Consider the following 25,372-nt stretch of genomic DNA (forward strand, 5'->3'; position numbering starts at 1 on the left):
ACAAACTTCTCAGAATGAAATACCAAAAAATGGCATTGTAAGCTCCCTTTTCTGAAAATTCAGAGAAAAACAATTAAATTACTGCAGATTTGAAAATGTAAGGAAAAGCCTATGACTTGCCTTGTGTAATCACAGATGTCAAAACCAAACTTGAATGGACAAAACACAGTAGTTGTAATGACAATGGATCTGCTGCCCAGAGCCTTACTTGCTCGACCAGTTGTATCCATTTTAATGGACTTACTTTCCATGAGTTGACTTAGCTCTTCAGAGCAGGATTTATTGGATTTGATCTTGAGCTTTTGAGTTGTCACTTTGGGATATATCATGTGTGGTGCTGAGGAGGCAGTGGGCTGTGCTTGGCTGGAGACTTTGCACCTCTGGGCATTAATTCAGCTCCAGTGGTTCTGAGATCCCGCTGCTGCTCCTTTCTCCTCCTCCTCCTCCTCTGCCTCATGCATCCTTCTGTACTCAGAGTCTTGTGGCACTCCATGAGACACAGCCTAGATGGAGCCCTGATAAATCAAAGCTGAGTGGACACTTCTAGCCTCATGTGCAGTTTATGCTGCACAGGTATGAACGATTTTGTTGGAGATAGTTTGAACTTCTGGCTTCTCTTTTAAAGGAAGACTTTTTATTTTTTGGCATAAGATATACTGCTGTTTCCATTTTGGAAAGAACTTTATGTAGTGCTGCACTGAATGAAGAAGCTTTGGTAAAACATTGAATAAGTGGAGCTGTTTACATTTCTTCAAGGCTCAGTGTTCACATATCGAGAACTTAAACCTAATGAAGCAAACATGAAAATGTACAAATGTTATGGATAATAACCAAAAGAAACTCTATTTGAGCTGCCATTTGTGAAGTCTTAAGTCAGCAGCCTAAAGCTCCTTTAACAGTCTCCAAACATGTAGGCAGCATGTGTTTTTTATTGGTGAGAAGAAAATAGTTTATATGGAGCACAACATTTGAGAAAATTTAAAACATGTAGTGGAGCAATAAATTAATGTTTTATGGAAAGACAAATAATTTTTAGGTCATTAATGCAGCTGTTTTATTACCACTAGCAGGCACACTGTTAATATATTCTGCTTTAAAATTAGTATGTGGAAAGGGAATGTTTCATTACCACAAATACTGGATTTCTTGTTCCAGAGTTGCTTTTACTGTACAAAAGCTACCTCAAATTCAGAATGAAATAGAAAGGAAAGCAACTGGTGTTTGTCTGGATGGGCACAAGAACCCCAAGCTTTCTTTTTAGCTGTCTCCTAGGGAAGCTGTTTTCTGATTATTTTCCTTATTATTATTTTTTTTCCCCTGGAAAAACAATGGAACTCAACTGTATGAAAATAGGGCAGTCAAAAGAGTACCTGAAATGTGTCACAGTGAAAGTATGGGTTGCCAGGGCTCATGAGAATTTGATGATACCAAACATACTGGTTAACAGTTTATTGGCTGTGGCACATATCTGGATATAGCCATCAGCTAAAAAAATTGATAAGCATCGGAAAAAATACCTTCCTGGGGGAGACAATTGATTTTCTTAATTTGAACTTTTTTTTTTTTTCTTTGTAGACATCTGAAAGTATGGAACGTTTAGGCTGTTCTGCTTAGGAATGCTAAAGTTTCTGTTATTATGCTACTGAAAGAACTAGTGGGCCACTTCTAGGTAGATTTGCAAGTGGATTTTAAAGCACAAGCATGCACAGTGCTATGTAATGCTGCAAAAGCAAACTGGGTTTAGGAGAGCTATCAAGGGATTTAAAAAGAGAGAGGGGGAGAAATGTGTTAACAGTAACAGAGAACAAGTGATGTTTTTCTTCCATTTGAAATTCTTTACCAGATTTTCAAGCAATGTGTTTGTGCAAGGCAATCATTACTTCAGAGGAAATGCACATGCCTTTTTTTTCTTTTTTTTTCCCCTCAGATGGGCAATTTTTCTAGTTTTCAGAGATTAAGTATTTTATTTTGGTCTGTTGTTAACAGTTCAAAACAAAACCCCAAATCTCTAGAGATTTTCAGTGTTTGATTATAAGGAGATTAATGATCATGAGCCACAAAAATTAATAAAGTTGGTATGTGTTTTTCTATATATATAATTTTTTTATGCTAATCTTGTATTTACTGACCACACAGAAACATATTGTATTCTTTAAAACCATATTATTTGTATATGGTATCATGTAATCAGCCATTATTTTAAATATACATCATAATTTGATAGCAATGTCATACAAAAAATCTACCCCTTTATAAGGATGAAGGCTTTGCTTGAAGCTGATGCAGCATGTATTAACATATTTTTTTCAAATGGTTATACACTAATTAACCCAGTTTGAGTGTTGTCTGTAAACTTTGTAAGAACACTGTTTAGTAAGTAAGTTTAGAATATAACTGAGAATATTATGAATGCCTAAAAGAAGTACTTTTCTAATCTATGAGTGTGTAAAAAGAAAGATAGAGAAAGCATCTTTAGGTTAAAAAAAGTAATTGTATGAAAGATGATAACAGTATCTGTTGACATTGACTATTTGAATTTTGTAGGAATCATCAACTGCTTCTAAGGCTGGTTTTCCTGAAAATGAATCGTCTCCTTCTTCACCAAAGCATCAAGCCACAGTCAGTATGCAAAATGTTTAAATAAATAAGTAGATGTTGTAGAAACTGAGCTATTCATGATTAGAGAATTGAGGGCAAGCCTTCTTGTTCTTGGGAAAAACAATGGGATAAAACTCTTTGAAGGCTTTGCATTTTAAAGGGAATGCATTACATCCAGCTCTGCTTTTGGGAAAAAATGTGCATGTCCTTTAAATGCAACTTAGTGATAGTAGATTAGGTCAAAAATTCACTGTGGCCAAATTGTGCCTAATGATGTAGAACTCACTTTGCTTCTTCCAACAGTCACATCTTCTCACATAGCATCTAGAAAATGCTAACAGTAAAAACAGAAAATTTCCTCTCTTCACACAATCCCTCACTGCTAGCAATAGTTGATATCTCTAATTTTGGCTTGTGTTTCAGTCTTCTTAAAGAGCCATTGGGAACCTAGCATAAATAAACTGTGTCCTTTTGTTTTAGTAGAATAACTTCTGGGGAAAAAACCTTAGTCTGCTAAACAGCTTTTTAAAATTTCAGTTTATATTTTAAATGTGATCATTCCTTCTTAAACAGCAGGAAATGAATAAAAAACTTTTTAATTTTGGAACTGTACTACAGTAGCATTGGAATAAGTAACTGGGTCAGTTTTACCAGCCTCTTGATGGGGGCTCAGGGCATTAAAGGCACAACTTTCTGTTTCTTTCTTACTCTGTGTGCAGGGGAATAGTTCTCTGGCTTAGTCCTGATAATCCATTCTCACAACACTTCAAACAGTTTTTTCACAATAAAATAAACATTGTTTATTAAGCAAGCATAGCTGATAATCTTACACAAAAGCAATTATTGCTGCATGGGATCTAATTCCTTTAAATTTGGCTCAGATCTTGAATTTTTGAAACTGTATTTTGCAGAAGAGCTCACTCCTGATTTAGGTAATAGAAAAAACATCTGTATTTTCTTTAGCTGTTCCCTCGGATTCAAATACTCCAAAGAAAGCTGATAAATTTTTGCAAATTTTGATCCTTAACCTGCTTTCCTCTTCTTTTTCCTGATTCCATTAATTTTCCCGTTAGTACCCCCTAGTGTTGCTGCTAAGTAGGGCAGTATGATCCTTGCTCTGAATAATTCTCTGGAACATCCCCACTGGTTCCACTGTGAGTAATTGACTAAAACCATGATTTATTTTGGGAAGTGAGCACAGGTTGCTCAATCACTGTGAAAGTTGGCAACAGCTTGTTCTGCTTGTTAAAGGGTGCAGTGCTTGGGACTGCTGGTCCCTGGTCCACGTGGATCACAAATAGAGTAATCTAAAGAATGGGATAATTCATTTGTTTGGCCTTTCGGAGAGTGGATGAGGGAAGGGGCTCACTTCTTCTGTTGAAAATACCAGTTTTGGAAAATAAAGCATCTGTCACTGGCTTGGAAAAGCATTTCAGCCCAGTGAAGATATTAAACTGAGTAAGAGCAGCAGTTACCACTGGACTGAAGTAACATCTGATCCACCAGCTAAGCACCTTTGTCCTTGATGATGTGTCTTTTCTGTATTTTACATGCTGGCCTTGAAACATGCAGGTAGAATTTTTAAAGTCCATGAAAACAGATCTATGTCTCTGATAAGAGTGTTGTCCATGGTATCCCAGCCAAAAAAAAAAAATTTCTTCAAAATTATATTGTGCAGTTATGGTCTATTTAAATTTGAGATTGAGAGGAAAATTCTGAAGAGGATCTATCTTCTATTTTCATTGGATCTAGAATTTAGGTAATTTTTTTAAATGATAAAAGTAATTTGGATCCATTCCCCAGTTGATTGTTTCAACTAATAGCTTATTACATACATTAGGAACTGTTAGAAGCTGTTACTGAAAAGGAATTGATGATAAAATAATTTAGCATTCTTTTAGCAGCACTGGCTGGTCAGGCAAGGCTGGGGTGTCAGAAGAAAATGGTAGATTTTCATACCTCATTTTAAGGTGATGGTTTAAATGAATCTTTCTATCCTAGAATGCTTTTCAACATTGCTTCATTTTGTTATTTTTACACAGGGACTATAAATATTCACTTCAAATCTTTGAAACTTGCAAACAGTCTTCTTGTTCAGCAGTGTTCTTCTCCCACCAATCACTGACTGGTGTTCAATTTTTTTTGTAGGCATGCTAATATAGATGGTTTTCATCAACAAGACATAACTAAGTAGTTTAAAATTCTACTATTTTCCATGGGGATAGGAAGAAAAGAGGACATCAAAGAAGTGCTTCACTCTTCTGTTTTTAACATGAATATGTTAATTTTTTATGCACTTCAACCATGTTTTATTTAAAATAAGAAATTATATTCAAATTAATAGGAAGAATTTATATGGGATTCTAGGCTGTTTTTTGTCAGCCACCTCCTTTTTTAGTAAAGGACTACTGTGCTATTATTATATTACTATTATGCAAATCATTATAAATTTTACGTTAATAATTTTCACTGTCTGCTATCACAAATTATTGAATTTAGCTTGTCCAAAGAACCTTGGTCTTGATGAGGAAAAGCTTTTTACCCTCTGAATAGTAATAAGTGCTTTCCCAGGGGAATTTTGATTTTGCTGATCTCTGAATATTTAAATATGCTTAAAGTCAGTTTCTTGAAGTTATGATACAAGCAAAGATGGCTCACTGCCAGAAATGGATTATTTGGGGGATTGAATTCTGTGATGTGATGTTAATAGAAGCAGACTTTCTTTTCTATTTCTTATGTCTTACTCTTATCTTACAGGGTCAAGAAAAGTATGGGTTATTAAATGTGACAAAAATCACAGAAAATGGGAAGAAAGTTCGGTAAGTCTTGGACTTGAAAAGTGCATGTGCTTAGGGTTTATCAAAGGTCTTTTGTATTAGGACAGCCTACTGGGGTTTGCAACTTCTTACTTTTTGTGTGAATTTGCCATAGAGGTTTTTCTGTGTGACACAGCTTGACCTTAGCCCATGTGTTTGTCCCAGTGAGCTAAAGCTGAGGGACTGCAGAGAGCCAGAGGCTCATGGATCAGGGCTTCACACAGGCCAGCCATTTCCTGAAGGGGCATTGATGAGAGACAGCTCTTTAAAATGGGTTTGATTGATTGATTGATTTACTGAAGAACAAATCTGTATAGGTTATAGTGTGTCTAGTTCCTTGGATAAAATCAGTGTAAGAGGAGCTTTCAGACTTTCACTTGCTGTGCTTTAACGTTGAAGGAGTGTACATCCATGTGCTCCCTAATTCTTCCTTCACTGTGCTTGTGAAGGCTTTGGAGCAGTGTATTGCCCAATGTCAGTCTCCTGTAGGTGATGAGTGACCTCATTTCTAACTTTCCTCTGTGTCCCAGGCAGCAATTTGCACTATAAATCATAATGTGTAATCAGGTGATGCTGTCTAACTGCATTTCTGGTGTTTTGAATCAGTGGCAAATACTGCAGAGGTGTGGCATCCTCAGAGTTAATTTAGATTTGCTTCTTGCCTTTTCCCCCCTTGTTATTGTTTTTTGGTTAATTTAATCTTTTAGACTAATAGTGTGTTATATCTAGTTCAGTGTTTCCCAGAGTTGTGATACACGAAACATTTCTGTTCTGAGGATTAAATAGCCAACACCCAGCTGTTATTGTAGACCCACCCTGACCTAGTCCAGTCTGGCTGGGCAGCACATCTGACCTCCAGCCTGATTCCTCAGAGTTCTTCTGAGAGTTTGCTAGGGCTGGGTAGACAGCAGTGTGTGAGCTGCTGCTGGTGCAATGTGCTGTCATCGTTTACGCTCCATCTGCTGGAATCATTGATCTGGATTGTTGCGCTGCTGAACAGAAAGATGCATCGTGGCCATCCTGTCACTTTGAGAGCTGTTAAGTAATAATTCATGTTGGGCAATGGGAATAGATATTCAGGGCTTGTCAAGATTTTTTTTTTAATAACCTCAGGAGAACAGGTCTGCTGGCATAAAATCAAATAGTCAGACAACTGAAACAACTTGTTCTTTCTCTTAATTTTTCAGATGTGTAGGAAATACTTTTTTGCCAATATAAATGAGCTTATTACATAAACATGGGACAGTTGCATCTCAGATCAGTGAATTTCAGAATTATGCAGTAGTTTGGCATGTTCTGTTAAGTACACAGGGAGCTGAGCGTTCCAGATTAGCCCCTTTGAAATTATAATTGCATGGTGTTCTCTTGGTGTACTGCTTCTACTACTAATTAGCTTTGTTTGATTTAGACTTTGATGGTCAGGCTGGGATTGTTAACATATGTTTCCTTCTACAAATATGATAGCAATTAAGACTTACTGATGCCACTAATGACTATATATGTGCTTAACTATATTAACTTACAGGTCAGCTGAGCAACAATGATCAACGGTTTAAATATCTGCTTTCAGAGTAAATTTATTTTGTGTTTGTTTACAATTATTTACAGAAAGAATTGGATGTCATCGTGGGCAGTGTTACAAGGGTCATCACTGCTGTTCACTAAAACCCAAGGAAGTGGAACTGGCTGGGTAAGCCCAGGAACATCCCCCACCCTCATTGAAGTGTTAGTCATGTAAAGCACAATAAACCAAAGCCCTCTTACTTGCAGGGCCTAAATATCTATATATATACACCTAATACAGAAAAAAATACCTGTGTAGAAGTTGGCAAGAAAATAATTTTATGTAACCATAATGTAATTATTATGTAGAGTAAGAAGAAAACCAGATATATGTATGTATTTTTGACAGGCAAGAAGCTGATAGCATTCAGGTGTTTCTTAGGCTTGAAGTTATTTCTCCAGGCCAAATTAGTGTTCTTTACTAATTAGTAAAGAACACTAATTTGTGTTCATTAGTGTTCTTTACAAATGTGTTTGTCTAAACAGTTTGTGTGTTTTACCATTCTTGGGGTTTTTTTTGTAAACTCCAGGTAATTTTGAATGTGATGCATATAATAAAGAAAGTAGTCTGACACATGGCTTCTTGCCTTGGCCTATTTGATCAATGCAGTGTTGTTGTCTTAGGATTTAGTCTTTGTCTTGCTGGATTCCATATTTTGTTCTTGGTCTTCACAGTGCATGATAAGTACTTGTACTTATTTTGTTGTCTGATGAAGACCAAAAGAGAAACATCACACTGAACATGATGATTATTCAATTTTTTTATCACCTCTAGTGTAATAGCACTATCATAAAGTTGCTGTATTTATCCAGCTGCATTCCTGCATTAATAGGTATAGAAATGGCTCTTTATCTATGGCTTTCATAGCCTCTTTTGGAGGTCTGACATTAAACTGTGTGGATCTCCTCTAATGAGTAAAGACAGGCCAGAGCCAGTGTTCATCATTTTCATGTGAATTCCAGCAAAATTGCCTCTTACAGAGCTGTGCTATCTTGCTGTGCTTTACTGGTCTTTCTACCTGCCTCACTTTCTCCTGCTGTGCTTCATTATGGATAATGAATTGGAATTGACAATTCCTTTCCATAGTATTGATTTTTTTTCAGACCTGTAAATATATTTTCCCCCCCCATCCTGTAGAAGGGGTGGTTGGAAGAAAATAGATGAGGATAGATAAATAAAACTTGGAGTAGAAGAGAATGAAAAAGGGAAAGTTGGGCAAGATGATCATGCAGAGGGAGGAAAGAAAAACAATAAAGATGAAAGGCATGAAAGAAGGTCAATTCCACTGTATGGCAGGAAGTGGATTTTGGTTACTTCTGTGATTGACTTCTGCAGCCAAAGATCCAAAAAGTGTTTCAGTTTTTCAGATATTAATAGGCATATTACAAAGTAAAAGTTCTGACTGTGTAACTAGTCAAGTTCCAAAATCTCATTTACGGCTACTAATACTCTGAATTCAGGTGTGGCTGTAAATCAAAAGAACTGTCTTTTCCAGCTGTATGTTCATATCATTAAAACACACAATGCTAAAATGTTCATGAATATGGTAATGATGATGTCTGCCCAAATTAATTATCCATAAAAGATAAGCTATAAGCAGAGTTGCATGATTTATGGGCACTAGTGTAAGTCATGTTATGCCAGATAGAATAATATAAAAATAAATAAAAATCTTAACAAATAAGTTTAAAAATAAAAATGTGTAAATTCTTTTGATAATTTAAGTGGAGCAGAAGTCCCATAGTCAGAGTATTTCTGAAAGACGCTATCAATTGTGTGTAGTGTAAAGCACTAGAGTAGGGTCAGCAAAATAAATATCAACAGTACAAAGAGAATAAAATGAAGCTGGAAATATTAAAAGAGAATCTCTCTCAAGGACCTAATGTTTTACACCTGCATGATCATAGCTGACTTTGTAGATATGTAATTGAGTGTTCAGCACACACTCTTCTTGGTTTCCCTAGGCAATTTTTGTTTTTTAGGTATTCAAAATTCCACCTCACCTCTCAAACTTTGTTCTGTGTCCATATTTTAATAAGGTGAAGTCAAGTCTAAGAGTGTGACATATGATAAGAATTACATTTCTTCTTCACCTTATGAGAATATTTAGCATTCATCTAGTGATTGATATGACCATATCTTCTTTTTTTGTGCATTGTTTTTTGACTTCATCACTTTTCTTCCTTTTTCTCATCAAGTCATTTTGCCAAGGGGGCTCAATTCCTGAGCTCTTGCTCTCGCTGCTTTCTTCTTGGAAAAATGCTCTCAGTCATCGACCTGCTGTCACCTATGTAAACTCTGCCCAAGTTTCAGCTATCACTGTATGTGTTCTTGTTGCATGCCTCTTGTCACTGTAAGGCTATTTGCTACTAATCCTGAAAGTAAACTTGAATTTTTCCAAGATTTAGTTTTGACACTACATATAAGAGCTCATGTATCTTGTTGGCTGTTTTTGAAAGTCATCCAAGGTGCAAATTAACACAAGTTTATTGCAATAATCCTGTAATTGTTCCACTGGAACAAAGTAGAAAGCATATCTGGTTCATTGGTGCTAGAATTATAAACCCAAATTTGCCTACTATTTGAACCACTAGTGCCTTGACTAATAAGCAGCATGATATTCTGATTTTTTAACAGATATTTTGTCTGATTCATTCTAACTCAACTAATTTGGAATCTTTTTATGGTGCCTATGATACCTTTGATACAATGGTGTACATGTTGTTTGATAATTCTACCTGTAATTGGAATACCCAAAAATGTAAATGTTATGCATGAAGAGGTGAAAGGAAAAGAGCACAAGGATGTTCTGGCTATATTCCACATAGAGAAAGCTGATGTAAATTTATAGGATTTTTATATGTAATTTAAGCATCTGTAGTTATGTTCTGAAAATGCCAAGCACAGAAGAGCTGCCTATCAAAAATTCATTAATTAACCTTGTGTTTAAAATGATTCAATGTCTTTTTCTTGTTCATGAAATTAATTGCTCTGTATATGGAAGCCTGGAACAGATAACTTGTGGGCAGTTTGGTAGCCTTGTAAAAGGCTACTTATTATAAGGAGATCTGGATGTTTTTTAAAAGTATTTTTCATTCAGTTTTTGGTGTGAATGAGATGTATTATTGTCCAAGTGACAGGGCTTCATAAAGCAAAGAAAATGGCAACTGCTTAGAAGGATTCATCTGTCAGCTGTCTATAATAGTGACATGCTCTCAGTGACAAGTACAGTGGTGGCAAACCAAGCCTGTAAACTTCCCAAACATCAAGGAAATAGATGCTCTTCAAGATTCATCTGAGCAAACTCTTTTTGATGTTACACAACTGTGATTTTAGCCAAGGATGTTATGTGTACATTGCCATAGTTCATCAGTATTGAACTGCTGATTATGCAGGAGCTCAGATACTTTTGTGAAAACTTTTTAGGATGCAAATGGTCCTATCAGTCTGGTTAAAAACAATCCATCATTTTGCTGTGACAATAAAGGATTTTTTTTGCTTTTTTTTAAATTTATTTTTTTTTCTTAAGCTGTAGTTTTGAAACTCCCCTGTCAGCCAAAAAGGTGCATCTGTCTCCACAGCTTTCTTTCCACAGTCCATCCAAGGATGAGGAGGACTTGGAATTAAAGCATCCTACCCAACTCTAATTAGAAACAGAATTACAAGAATGTCAGGTGTCATTTGTACATCCAAAGTCTTCCCATAAATAACTTCCAGTTCTGTTTCCAAAGAATGCTAGAATGTGTCATAGTACAGACTGTGTGGTTTGTCCCTGTGCAGGCTTCCAGGACTTGGAGAAAATCGTGAAAATATTGAAAACGCCTTCTATTTATTGTTGTCAGTACACCTCTTAAAGGCTGCTGTTAAACTGCACAGCATCTATTCTATCTAAAGCAAAGAAAGCACCCTAGTCTTTCAAAAAAGTTACCTCTCCCATGCAACCAGCATAAGTACATCCCATGGCTATGTTTTTTGTCCAAAAAAAGGTGTCAGATGTGACTGTAGGACAGCTTCATATCTAGGACAGCTGGCAGTACCACATACAGACCTCTCCCTCTTTCTGTCTTCCACTGCTGCCCTTTCCAATATTCCCAGACAGCTCAAAAGAGGAATCCAGAAAGAGTAAAGTGTCTGCTCAGTAAGAGCTGGATTTTTCTTGACTGGTGCTGACTAGGTAGCACTGTTTTGTGAAAGCAGACTCAAGATCTGTGTGGCAGCAGATGCAAAAGGAAAGGCTTTTTTTTGAGCTCTGTCAGCAGAACCTGCTGGCTTCAGGAGGGCTCAATTGCCTTCAGCAACCTTTGTGTGCAGGTTGTGTGATCAGCCCTGTGCAGCCTTGCTCCTGAAAGCTTTGAGGAAAGAAATGGCTGCTGGCATCTCATTTTCATAGGTCTGGGAGCAGAAAAGAGCCTTGACAGGAAAGCTCAAAGGAGAGTCTGCATGGTAAACTTAAAATGTCCTTGAATAAAAAGGTTGTGACAAGTATGTAATGTGTTGGTATTTAAGAAGAGCTTTGCAGGGTAGCTGGATTATTTGCCTGGGTTTCCCCATCCTTGGCTCTCACACAGCAGTTTGGCCAACATTTGAGTGAAGGAGTGGTAAAAGTCTTCTTTTTTTTTGGTCAAAACAGCACTGACAGGTGACAGTTTTTTTCTTTCTTTTGGTCAAAACAGCGCTGACAGGTAACATTTTTTTCTTGTTATCTGCTGATATCACCTGTAGCAAGTCCTGTCCTGTGAATCTCAGCATCATGTGGGCTGTGGTTTTAACTAATTGCCCCCCTGCCCCAATCCTGTAGAGGACTTTGGCACTAGTTTCCCATTCTCTTCAGTGCCAAACTCTATAAATTGATTTAATTTTTTTTCCAACACGCAGCAAGATTGATCTAGACTGCTGGGAAGTGCGTCTGGGACACTTTGGGTGTGTGTGCAGCAGTTATGTGACTTTCTCTTGAACAGGCAGCTGCTGCAAGAGCCAAAATGGCCCAGAGATTGTTCTTTGGACTCTGCTGCTGAGCTGGGCTTCTCTCAAAAGCTCTGCTCTAATCAATGAGAAATGTTCTTGGATGAGGTATCTGAGAATTAAGTTAGAAAGTGGAAGGTGGTGGGGATTTTTTTCCCAAGTGCTAATTGGCATCAGGAGTACAGCCCTATTCTGATATTTCATGAGTAAAATAAAGAAGTTAAGATGCTGCTTTCCTTTCAACACTTCTTTGCCCTTAGGACTCTAGACTGGAGATTTTCCAGTGGTAAACAGCCTTTCTGAAACACAATTAGCATTAATTAACATCCATGCTGGGAGTTTAATCAGAAGCAGCAGAGTAGTCCTGTTTTCTGAACCATCTTTTCTCCCCTTGGGTATGGCTGTTCTTGCACAGGCTGGAAACTTGTGTTTGCAGCAAGGAGCTTGTCCTGGGGCTTAGGTCCCCCAGAGCTGTCACAGGAGCAGCACTCACACATCAAAGGCTTTGTGAAGAAATAAGAATCTTTCTGGGGGAGCAGATGCTACAAGGTTTTCCTGGAACTACAGCATGAAATTTCTGTGCTGTAACTGAGGGACTTGCAGCTTTCCCTGTTCCATATTTTACTCATGTCACTCACATTTAGAGCTTTTTGTTTGTGTGGGCCATTGAACTGGTTTCCTTGAGGAATTACATTTCAAAGCTATGTGGTGTATGTTGAAATCATAGTAAAAGTACTTTTAAAAATTCTGATATCTAATATAAATGTGAAGGTAGAGGTAAGAATAGCTCCCTGAGGTTTTCCTCAAAATTGTTTGAGGGTTACTTGTGGGTTATTTGCTCTTTAGTAAACAGCCAGTGAGTTCTGTTTACTTGGTCGGGCATACTCCAGTATTGCAATAGAAGCACTACAGACAAGTATAGAAGTGTTGGGGGATAAATGTTTTTAAAAAATTATAAATAGAGAAATGTACAAACTGAGAGCACTCTTTCAGTGTAGAGGGATGTGATTACTGCCCAGCAAGCCTACTGTTTCTAGTTTGATTTTTGGTTTTATATACAACCACTGATAAAGTGGCAGAATGTTTGGGGGTGTTTTGCTCAGTTACTTATTAGCTGGTTTTGTTTAAAGCTTGGGACTAGCTTGGCTAAAATCAAGCTACAATCAAATGTTGTATGGACTTCTGCCATTTGTGATAGGAAAAAAATCCCTGCTGGAATCTGATTGGCATTTAAATTTGTAGAATTTTGAGGGCTTTAAGCTGAGCAGCTTGTAACAGACATGCTTAAAGGTTGTTCTGTGGAAGGTTTCTTGTTTTCCTGGTGTCATGCCTGTTGATTGGTGGCAAAAGTACAGTAACTGGTCTAAGTTGTATAGACTGTAAATAATACATGTTATATTTAAAAGATTGCAAGACTGTAAAGAATTTCCTCAGGTTTATTTTTATCATCACTGTTCATAATTTTTTCCAGAAGTTTGGTGTTAATCAATCTAAGCCAGAATTTACAGTGGATCTCAAAGGGGCTTTGATTGACTGGGCCTCGAAGGACAAATCCAGCAAAAAGAATGTTATTGAGGTAAATTATTTTATTTAAATGCAGAATTATATGCATTTCAATTACTGATGTATGAAATTTTCTTTAAGCTTAAAATCAAAAACTCATTAAACTGAGTTTTATCCACTTCTACCTGTTTAAATGTAGCTCTTATTTTAGTACCTGCAAGAAATGTCCATTTTTAATATGTCTGTATGGGATATGCTTTGCAGTTTTAAGCAGACTGTTAATGGCTGTTCTCCCTGGTAAATGTTCTTGACTGTCTGTGTATTAGCTAACAATTTTGCCAGTAAGAAGTTTAATTTGATTTAAATGATTTTATTTCTGAACTGTAGTGTGTTTATCAGTTCTGATGATATCTGTTTTTATTTCTTTAAAGCTAAAAACTCGCCAAGGTACTGAGCTCTTAATTCAATCAGATAATGACAGCTTTATTAATGAATGGTATAAAGTTCTTAACTACACCATCAATAATCAGGTATGTATTTGTATCATGAAGGTTCTATTTTCACAGTAATATTATTTAGTAAACTAATTGATACAACAACTTCTAAAGTTTCATGTGCATCTTCATTTACTGATTTTCTTGGGAGCAGGCAGGAGTTTGAGAATATGGCAGTTCCTGGTGGTGGTGAGTGAAATATAATTAATAGTGGCAAAGGGAGAAAGATGGTCCACTGGCTTAAGATGCAGAAGGTGTGGGCTGACATCCATCTCAGAAATGAACTTACTTCTCTGGCCAAATACTTGTTCTGTCTCAGTGACCTGAAAGGTTCTGATAGAGAGGGAATGAAAGGGGGAGGATGGCCAAGGGACAACTTAATGACGTACATTTATTAGCATTTGATACTGCTCTTCACTTATTACAGCTGCACTGAAGTGCAGATTGAAAGTCCTGGCAAAATACTGTGTTATCTCTTCTTATCTGACAGCATAATGCCAAGTATTTAATTATCAGAGAAGTGCTCAAGTGTTTGCTTTTGATATTGCCAAATAGGATTAACAATTTTTAAATTCAGAAGTTGGAGGAGATCTTGGAGAAAATATTGCTCTCTATCAAGTTTACTTCATGTGTATTCTTACTTTTTAATAGTTCCAGGCTTGACTGCTGTCCATAAGCTCCAGTTACATTGCTTTCAATGCCAGTCAGTGGCTTTCATTTCTCTTAGCTCTGTTAGTGCTTTTCACATATGGGTGTTTTCCACCAAACCACAGCAGGCTAATATGAATGGTTGAGTTTCTATCTGAGCACTCGTGGTATAGTTCCTAATCTGCTCTGTCCCTGGTGTGGGAATGTCATGGCCCTTAATACCCAGGCAAGGCAGAGTCTCCCAGTCACTCAGGGACCCCTTCTCCTGCCTGCCCTGTGTAACACAACTGAGGCCACTCCTTCCCTGCTTAAATAAGAGTGAAGATGGAAAGACTGAGATATGCTGAGATGTGAGGTAATACATGTTTGGTTGAGGAATGGTGGAATAAGGAGAGTTTATCTGCATTCTGGAGGAAATGGTGATGGATACTGCTGGGAGCTGGTAGCCAAGAGACCCAAGACTACAAGGCATAAGTCAAGAAAGTGCATTAGAGTACCTGATAATTTGAAGCACTGAAGCTTTGGGTACAAAAATCCATCAGATCTAAAGCCAACTTTTAATTTTGGAAAGTTTATGGTAAAAATAGCTGTGATCTCTTTCCCATGACCAAGGTACTATTGCCAGCATGACAAGATCTTCTTCAAAAGAAAAGGCAGATCAGATTCTGTTCTCTTTGTTCCCTCAGGCTCTGTTGTGGCAGTGTCCTGTACAAGAGGAACCTGCAAAGGATGTGGCTGCTCTTTTTTAAATGCAGAAATTTCCTCATTTTTACTTTAGACTTGTTGCATAGTACAAACTAGATCCCAGATGACTTTTTTCCAAAGCATTTAATAGTTTTAAAATATGCCAATCCTAAAAAGCTTTGAGGCCTCTTGAAGAGTGGCAGAGGATCCTTAATGGGGACATTATTTGGGCAGTTGAATATATTGATCTGTGATGTGTAAAAAGGCTATCCAAAGCTTTTGAAAAGGAACAGGAATGAAGGTGTTTAAAGGTAACAGGTTAAAGTACAGCTTGGTCCAGGAAGTCATGCTGCTGCTCAGTGCTCTGGAGGGCACAGCCTTGCCTCATTTTAGGATTTCCTTCCTTGTAAAAGAAAGCACTCTACAGTCAGATTTTGGCAACTGTGTAGCAGTCCAGTTCACTTCAGCTGAAGTGAGGTAAGACATGCACAGGTTGGGAAGGGAATATGTTGTACTGAAGCTGAGGAAGTTTCTTTCCCCATTTCCTAGTATGTCTGCAGTCACACACGTAGCCTGGGCTGCAGGTGAGATCAGCAGACTCTGGAATCTGCCTCCACACTTCAGCATGATCTGTGTTTTCACTTGACAATGTTTAATGAGCATATGCTGAGATAGCAGGAACACTGGGAAAGAATTTTAGACACTGGTACACTTATTTTTCTGGGAGAATTCAGTGTATGTTTTGATAGTAGTGAGATTTTTCCAACTGATAGTTCCATTTTCTATTAAGAAAATTTTACTTATAGAGAAAAAAATTTGGGTAAATGCTCTAGAAATTTTTTTCTAATCCATCAGTCAGGCATTTCTGTGGCAGACCATTAAATAGCTGATGTTTGTCTATTGGATTTGGAAAATAAGCCCAACCAAAAATAATTTCTGTTGTTTATGGGTTGATGTAATGAAGTGTTATCATGAAAGGTTGGTTGTACTTTGTTCAATGTCCAGCAACATTTTCTTTATTGAGTCTTATGAATAAATAGTGTTTCTCAAAGTTACTCACTCTGCCAATGAGAGTTGTCTCTGAAGATGTTTAACATCTAGAGTTCAGGAAAGAACAAACTGAATGTCATGGGGAAAATCTGTGTACTGTAGAACTGTCTGCAGGAAATGTGTGTGTTAATGCTGTATTTTCTGAACTGGCAAACTGAGCACTGCATATCTTCTTAAATCCAACAGGTAATAGAGTCTGATGAAGCATTAGATGATGAGGTACCAGATTCGCCTGGAGTGGAAAAACAAGACAAAGAGAAAGAGAAAGAAAATAAAGACTCTAAGAAACTTCGTTGTGAGTTGAAAATTTTCTGTTGATTTATTATTATAAATTATTCTAGCGATGGCAGTTTTGATTTTCTGCATCTTCAGTATTTTGTGTAAATAGGGAAGAATTCAAAAGGACAGCTAAAAATGAAACTACTGGAATTTGGAAACAATCTTAACATAGTTTATTCTACATCTTGATGCCACTTGGTAAATTTTCTCCCATGTTTTATTAATCATACTATAAAAAAGGAAGAAGAAAAGAAGTGTGAAATGTCTTTAGCTCCTGTTGTATGACACATTTGAAACGGGAAAATAAGCAGTGGTGAAATTAATTATTTTCAAGGTGTTGTCAAATGCACAGAAATAGTATCTGACTTACCAGGCAAACTGTTTTCTCTCCCTTCCTTCCAGGCTCTATATGAAATTTTCAAAAAAGTATTTAATTCTTTCAAGATAGTTAATCTAACGAGAGGCAGGACTGGTTTTGAAACATAGCTGCACTTGGAAATTTCCACATCAATTCCCTGTGTAAGCTACTGTTTAGTTGGTTTTGCAAGTTTTTAATGACAGCGTTGTCTCTTGGTACTTTGAGAAATGGATGCTATTTACAAGGAGTTCCAGAAAGTTAAGGATAAAATTAGGGATGACTTGCAAATTCAAGTAGGTTTTTTGTGTGTTTTGGAGGATAATTGTTTTTTTCTTTTAATGCTGGTTCCTTGGCTGATAAATGCAGTGTTGGTTCTGTGGGTAGTAATGCCAAATGCGTTTCTGTTTTCAGCAGTGAAAGCACCCAGCAATATAGACTCCACAGATCAGAAAAAGACCAAAACGAAGCTCAAGAAGTTTCTTACACGGCGCCCTACATTACAAGCTGTCCGTGAAAAAGGCTACATTAAGGGTAAATGAACCTTTTTAACAAAGGACATAATTTGAAAAGCTGAATTTAGTAGTTCATGTGTAAAATGGGGTTAAAATGGTCTAGTTTCAGAGTAAAATACATGTGTATAGTTGGTTTAACAAAAGTCTTGGATGAATAGTGGAACTGGTGATTGCTGTACTTCTCAGTGCTGTTACTGGCCATTAAACTGCTCAGAGGATCCCTCTCCCTCGGCTCCGTGCTGGCCGAACTGCAGTGAAAACTGGGGGCCCAGGAGCCCCTTTGGACTTGGACTCTCTAGCTAAGAAGCACTGCATTCCACCCTTCTGAGCTGGAAATCCAGATATCTGACCCTGATTTGTGCAAACAGGGGAAGGAACAGCCCTTTGGGTACAAAGCTGAGTGCGTGTGCTCACCCAAGGGTGTTTTAGTCCGAGTGGAACCAGACAATCATGTGCCATATCATAAGAAATTAAATATTTAGGAAAACCAGGATGAGGTTACAGGAGTCTTAGCTTAAACATCTTTTTCCCATAACCTTTTTTGAATGTATACATTATTTTAATTGTTTCATGAAGAGTGTTACAGATACTCTTGAATCAAAGTTATGAAAAATTTCTTTTTGTCACAATTTGAGAGAACAGTATTTGCACAGGTTTAAGTTAATGTGTTTGTGTAAATTATTGACTTGGTACTCATTGTAAAACTTCATTTATTTATTTATTTGTATGCTTTAGCAGGACTTGTAGGTGATACTCTACTAGGGTCAAAATAGCATATGGGTAGGCAAATACCAGACCAAATCCTACTGTGATTTGCCTCACCGCATACTTTAACAGGTGTGCTTCTGTTGCATGTGGCATTTGATATATTTGTGTATCTGCAAATATAATTTACTTGTAAATGATGGAAATTTTGTTTGGAATAAGGGAGCATTATTCCCAGACTTTGACGTTTTGCTCTGCTTTACAACTTAATATTCATGTCATGGCTCAGTGACGTAACTTCTGACATTGGCAACAGTGAACACTAAGCCAAGTTTAACTTGTACATGTGCGTGCTAATGACTGGATTTTTAATAAAGGTATTAAGGAATGAGGAGTTTGTTTTTTATTTAAAAGCTTGGTGTAAGTTTTAAAAGTTGGATGGGCACTGTACATTATTGTATGAATGAAGAATGCAGAAGTCTTCATTTAAAAGCCCAGTGTTACTTTGGTGGCTGCTGCAGAACAAGCTTAGTAAATGGAAAGCTTGGCAAATCCAGTATGAGCAGAAAAACTAGTGAAAAGTTCTGGAAGAAAAAATCCACTTGAAACAGCATGCACTAAGTGGAGAAGGAACTGTGTTAAAGTTTTGTTATGTGGAAAATCAAAAGTACAGTTATTACTTTTAAGATGTGAAGAAAAAATACTACTTCTGTATATGTTGTAATTATTAAAGTCGAAGGCAATTGTAGCAAATTACTTTGTTACATGCTACTATTTTCTTCTGCTACCTAATCTGCATTGCTTTACCTGCCACAGCTGCATGCTAGCCTGGCTTTCTGCTGCGTGGGCTTTTTCAATCCTTTGCTACTGATTCTGCTTATAAAGCTCGCTGCGTGAGTAGCTGCCACAGCACCGAGGTGGTGTGGACCACTGGCCTTATCATATCCAGCTAATAATGCCATTAAATGCCCATTTTCATACTGTAAAATTGGTTTGGTGTGCTGTTTGGGTTTCCCAAAGCACTAGTCAAGATGTAAGAGTTGTTAATCTACTGGAATTATTGAACATGAAAAATGGGCTAGGTGCTGTGCATGATGCAAATGCAAGAGCAGTCTCTCTTTTGCAGAAGCTCTGAAGTAAGACACACCAGATTCTGGAAGATGGCCACTTATGTACCTAATTTAACAGAGTAAACAAACCAACAAACACCCCTTCCCTATAAGAGTGGAATCTTTGCTTCTCTGTCTCAAGACCCCATGTCACCTTCATGCATCTGAACAGAAGAGGCCATCTATTATTTGGGTATCTTTGATGAAAGTCATAGAAATGCATCTATCAAAGGTTTTGGTGATAACAATCTGAGCAAGAAGAATTTAACATGCTGCTAAAATTCACTGAGACATTGCAAGATTCTCCTCTCTGTCCAAGCTAATTTTCATTTTTGCACCACTTTATGATGGAAAATTCTCCCCATGGATTGTGCAGTTTTGAAAATAAGATTCAGATTTACCATTGCCCATAAATATCTGTATTTAGATTCTGACCTTGCAGCCAGGTTGCCTATGCATGGTCAGACTTGCATCCATTCAGAGCTCTGAGGTAAAAGTCTGTCATTTACAAATTTACGTCAGAACTTAATAATGTCAGAAGACTCTACATTAAAGTAAATTAATATATAATGCTGTGTTAAACAGTGGGTGCAGGGAAAGATGACATTTTGCAGAGTTTTTTTCCCAAGCAATGCCAAAAGCTTTCACACCGGTTAAAGTTCATAATCTCTTTGAATTTTTAACAAAGATTGCAATAAATGCATGTTGATCTTGGGACAGGAATGGAGTGTAACAGGACACATTTGCATCCATTACATTTCTTATAACATTATTGATGAAATGACTCATAAAGTATCACCTGATGGATTAAAAGGATTTCAGTAGCAAAACTTCCTTTCTCGTGTAGCTGCTGATGCTCTTCTTACTGAAAGCTTTTCTCGCTGGGAGCTGCTGAGAACTCTGTTCAAAACTTTCCTATTTCCTCTCCAATGCTGCAACAATTGTATCCAGTAGACTTTGCCCTTTGTAGAGGTTTGTTTTAACCTGAACTAGTTCTGTCACTCGTGTCCTGTTCCACTGTAAATCAGTCTCTTTACTTGGTTCCAGATCAAGTTTTTGGTTCAAATCTCACCAGCTTGTGTCAAAGAGAAAACAGCACGGTGCCAAAGTTCGTGAAGCTGTGCATTGAGCATGTTGAGGAACATGGTATGGTTGAATTTTTTGTTTACAAATCTCTCTAGCTCACCACTCTTAATGTTGAACATTTTAATCTTAAAATGCTGTTGGTTTATTTGGGGAAGCTAATCTGAGACTTGTATCTGGAATTAGCGTTGGGTTTTCAAGAGTGAGGACATAGGTGGGATCCAAAGTGGGGAGAGGGGAGGAAATCTTATATCTGAGAAATGGATCTGCTTCAGTATATTTCAAGCTGAGGAAAAGGCAGGACAGCCTCCTGGCAGCAAGGCTCCAAAGGAAGAGGGAGTGCAAGAAGTAGTAGAAGAGCTCAGCTCATCAAGTTTTTTTTTTTTTCAGATTAAAAATGAGACTATTGAAATGCAGCTATTCATTTTTGGAAGGTTTAAGCATGCTAGCAGTCACTTCTGTTAAAACTTCCTTGAAATGAACTTTTAGGAAAAAGTTCTGTTCCTGCTCTGTGTATGCACTGACTGCCAGAAGACCAGCCTGCTTGTTTGATGCCCTTCAGCCAGTTACACAAATTGCTATATTTTATGCAATTCTGGAGATTATCAGTGTCCACATATTGACTCAGTTTTTGTTTGCTTTGATTGAAAAATATGTATTTCCTACCTAACAACTGAGAACACTTTGTTTGAAAGCTACATGAAACATTCTGGGTTTTCTGCTGTAAAGCACATCTTCACATTTTTGTTGAAAATTTGTTGGTTGTGACTCCTGGCTTGGCTTGTAGTCTCTGTGGGTTTTCTTGCCTGTTTCTTGCTGTTGTCTTTGCCTTATCTCTTGGAAAAGATGACTGAGAGGGGATTATGGAATCTCCATAATCATCATTCAGATATTTACCAGTCCGTTAATCTGAGAACATTCCCTTGAGTATCAGGGTAAGTGTTACAGGGGAATACATGTGAATTCTAAGGCATCTTCCATGGGATCTTCATTTAGCCTCTAGTCCTCTTTGTCAATGTTTCTATCTTATGGCCTGGGAGGGGAGAAAAACTGCTTCCATTGCATTACTCCAGTCTGGCAAACTGCCACCTTGCTTGTGGCAGCAGGCTTTATTCCATTTGTCATCTGAAGATTGTGAGAAAGGGGTTATTTTGCTTTGTTCCTTTTTTTGGTTTTTGTTGGTTTTTTGTTTTTTTTTTTTTAATTTTTTTTATTTTAAAGGCAGGACTTCAGTGAAGATAGTGAAGTTTTCCTTTTTTAAATACCTGAGGGGAAGCTGACAGAAATGAACAGCTTTTTTTCCCTACCTCTCCAACTCTTCCTTCTACCAATACACTTCAGATCAGTTCTTTCTGTAAAGGAATGACTAGTGGATTATGGGGAAAAGGGATATGTCAGATGGTGCTGGTAACTGTGCTCTGTTGCATCAGACAACTTGAGGAGCTTCAGGGACTTGCAGGTATTCTGGCAACACTCACCCTCTCAGTGGCACTGACTCACCTGCTGCATCCAAGTGGCTTTTCAGATAAATTCTTTACCTCCTAATCACTGCTGAATAACTGCAGTAGCAACCACAGAGACACAGTTTTCTTCTTTCCTGGTCAAGTGTGCAATCCCGTGAGGCAGGCGCTGCCCATTTTAGTTCTATAGGCTGTTGGGTAGCTCTGAGTGTGCATGTGCATCATTCCTTCTTGTAAACCTGGTCACTTGACAACTTTGAGATGCTTTCTATGCATGACTTGATTGGGTTTTTCTTAACCATACATTAAGAATTGAACATTGTATCCACAAAATACCTGATTACTGCATGTTGGACTCCCATGTATTCCCTGCCCACCCACCAAGAGCATCTTAAGCAAGACATCTGATCTCATTGGGGAAACTTGGAGCTGTTGCCTCATTACTACTTGAATAGGAAGTTTTAGAGATTACTTTGAGCTTGATGCTGCCAAACTTGTGCCAGCAAATTAAACCCCCTCTGTTTTATATGCCCTGCCCATCAAAACAAGATAGTTAAACTTTTTATTTCTTTGTTACAAGGTGGGTTTCCTTTGCTTTTAATTTTGCTAAGTAGACCTATACATATGTAAGTTATTAAAATGGATTTATCCCTTTGTTTCAGGATTAGATATTGATGGCTTATACAGAGTTAGTGGCAATCTTGCAGTGATACAGAAGCTGAGATTTGCAGTCAATCATGGTAAGCTTCCTCCAGTTATATTACAATGGCATTTATTTTCAGATTGTTGAAGTCCATAGAAAGCTAAAGAAAAAGATTTCTCTGTAACATATCATGAGAAATGACTGTCATCCTTGAAGTAAAGTTACTTCAGAATTATGGAACTGACTGTGTAATATACATTACTTGAAAAACCTGATATTCTGGAGGTTTAGTCTCATGTGAAGTATAGTGGCATTGCTAGAATAGAATTCTTCAAAAAAGATGGTAATAGAATTTGAAGAAGGGGAATTGTTTCAGACAAAATATCTCACTGCCTAATGGGAAAACAGCAAGCATGTTAAGCTTGTACTAACATTAAAATTGTAAGTTTATGGGTTTTTTAGTGAGATTTGCTACTGCCTTTTAGTGGGGAGAGGGCTTAGCTCCTCTTCATTGTACTCTGTGTATAAAACCCTTTCTTCTGGCAGTATCTTAGCATAGCCCATCCAGAATCTGACCTCTCATTTTCTGATTGACAGGATCTAACAGTAAATTTTGTGTTACGTCAGCAGCTCCTATTCCCTTCTGGAAAATGCCCTAGGAGTATGTATGTCTATAGTGCAGTAGGCAGAATTTAGCCATCTCTATCTGCTGCTGCAGCTCTGTATCCCAGATTGGGATATGGAATGTGCTGAAGTAGAGCAAGTCTTCACTGCTTTGAAAGCAATAAGTACAGAAGAATAGTTGAGTTTATTTAAAAAAAAATAGCCTTTATAGTTGAAGTATTATCATTAATTATTTATTTTTCTCTCTCAGACGAGAAGCTGGACTTGAATGACAGTAAATGGGAAGATATACATGTCATTACAGGAGCTCTAAAAATGTTCTTCAGGGAATTGCCAGAGCCACTATTCACTTACAACCACTTCAATGACTTTGTCAATGCAATTAGTAAGTCTGGAGAACTTGCATATGGTGTTTGGATAAGTCCTGTACAATTTTAAAAATGATTTTGGACATGAGAAGGATGTTTTGATTGTGAACGGGGTGACTTGTCTGGAATTGCTGCCGGGGCCGGCCGGGAGGTGGCAGTGTCCTATCTCGGATTAGCACTGCGAACCGCGGCTTTCCTGCCCAGCCTCTGAAATTTTATGCTCAAGTTTTAAACAAAAATACTGAACTTTTGTTTCTCAACCTCACCCTTTTGCAGAGCAAGAACCAAGGCAGCGTGTCCCTGCTGTTAAAGATTTAATCAAACAGTTGCCAAAACCAAATCAGGACACCATGCAGGTACTCTTTAGACACCTGAAAAGGTAAGTGACAGATAGAAGGAAAGACTTTGTGTTGCTAATCTTTCCTTAAAGATAAAGAATCCAATTTAGAGTACTAAGTGACTGTTCTTACTGCATTTTTTATATTGGACTTGATAAAAGCATGTATCAATCTGTTTGGATATGAGCTTGCAGAGCACCAGACTTGAGACAGTATGTTGCAAAGTTGTGATATTTGCTGCCAAGTCCTTTAGAGGGACTGTGAGAGGACCAAGAATGACATTTCAAAACAAAACTTTTTTCATAGAGAGGGGAATTACAGCAGCTGTATGTCTTAATAGCAGGACTGCTCATTAAATAAATACTCTGAATAGCCATTTGCTTTGGGATGTGTTCTTTTTCTGTCATCCTGTTGCCCTAACACTGATACATCTCTTGTGCATTGTTTTCTCTTTCAGAGTTGTAGAAAATGGAGAAAAGAACCGAATGACCTATCAAAGTATAGCAATAGTTTTTGGTCCTACCTTATTAAAACCAGAGAAAGAGACTGGTAACATAGCAGTCCACACAGTATACCAGAATCAGATTGTAGAGTTAATTCTACTGGAATTGAATTCCATCTTTGGACGCTGACATTTTTCTTGCAGAAGAAACTGGAAGTGATGGGTTGGCAGCAGTACTCCATCAGAAGGAAAACCTCTTGCTGTATATGATGTTTTATGTTTGTGGACCAAGCAGCAACTTGTTTTTTGCACTTTTGGGGAGGGAAGAAACAGGAGAAATGTTTGACCACTTTAATGCGAATTAAAGACAACACTTCAAATTTCTTTGAAAAGTTCAATATAAAAAATTAATTGAAAAGTTTCTAGTTTGCCTTTTTAAAGTATCATTGGAAAAATTTAATATAGGTTCATACACTGGATTTCTTGGAGAGTAAAACTAATAATCTCAGACTGGATAATCTGGAATTTAATCTCAGAATTATTCCATGTGATGGGGAAAAGTCCTACCATTTTTCCCGATATGGAAAAATTCAGTGAAGTTACATGTTAAGCTTGTTTATTGCAACCTACTTAGATCTGTATGACACTTTTCCAAGGGGGTTCTGCATGCCTGACTGTCCTAGACTTGCGCTACCCGTTTGGTTTAGTTATTCAAATCTAATTCTTCCCTTGATGTCTGCTGCCCTCTGTTCTTCTTTTTCTCCTGTTTTTCTGTTGTTGGGCTTTTTGTTTTGTCTTTTTTTTTTTTTTTTTTTGGTGGGGCTCTTTTGTTTGTTTGTTTGTTTGTTTTTTTAATTTTTTTTTTACTTCTTTCTTTCTTCCTCTTTTTTTCCCCAGCAGCCTCTCTGGAAGTTCTTTGCTGCTTCATAGAGCAGCACACTATTACACTATTTCAAACACTGAACTTGTAAGAATATCCAGCAATGGTTATTTGTCGTGGGGCATAATAGAAGTAATATTTAATAAACATGTTCATTTTTTCAGGGTATGTCCTGAGCTAAGTTTTGTGTTATACTGATCTAAAGCTAAAGTCCTAAGTGAATACCGACTGTAACACTGTATTGGGTTCTGG

At 37.4% G+C, this 25,372-nt stretch overlaps 1 protein-coding gene across 6 annotated transcripts in view; it reads left to right on the plus strand.

The window, feature by feature from the left end:
• Positions 1 to 24,661, plus strand: part of ARHGAP12 (Rho GTPase activating protein 12) — a 73,114-nt gene extending 48,453 nt beyond the window's left edge. For 3 of the 6 annotated variants that reach the window (XM_066551739.1, XM_066551763.1, XM_066551770.1), the window contains 12 exons: positions 2,545 to 2,619; positions 5,356 to 5,417; positions 7,023 to 7,104; positions 13,412 to 13,516; positions 13,875 to 13,973; positions 16,506 to 16,614; positions 17,368 to 17,487; positions 20,330 to 20,428; positions 22,488 to 22,565; positions 23,343 to 23,477; positions 23,737 to 23,839; positions 24,256 to 24,661. In XM_066551739.1, coding sequence (XP_066407836.1) covers positions 2,545 to 2,619; positions 5,356 to 5,417; positions 7,023 to 7,104; positions 13,412 to 13,516; positions 13,875 to 13,973; positions 16,506 to 16,614; positions 17,368 to 17,487; positions 20,330 to 20,428; positions 22,488 to 22,565; positions 23,343 to 23,477; positions 23,737 to 23,839; positions 24,256 to 24,430 — 1,242 coding nt within the window. In that variant the 3' untranslated portion in view covers positions 24,431 to 24,661. The remainder of the gene's footprint in view (positions 1 to 2,544; positions 2,620 to 5,355; positions 5,418 to 7,022; positions 7,105 to 13,411; positions 13,517 to 13,874; positions 13,974 to 16,505; positions 16,615 to 17,367; positions 17,488 to 20,329; positions 20,429 to 22,487; positions 22,566 to 23,342; positions 23,478 to 23,736; positions 23,840 to 24,255) is intronic. The other 3 variants (XM_066551747.1, XM_066551777.1, XM_066551755.1) reach the window with 2 other exon arrangements.
• The last annotated feature ends 711 nt before the right edge of the window (positions 24,662 to 25,372 follow it).

Source organism: Molothrus aeneus, chromosome 1 (assembly GCF_037042795.1).
Source record: "Molothrus aeneus isolate 106 chromosome 1, BPBGC_Maene_1.0, whole genome shotgun sequence".
NCBI classification, from domain to species: domain Eukaryota; kingdom Metazoa; phylum Chordata; class Aves; order Passeriformes; family Icteridae; genus Molothrus; species Molothrus aeneus.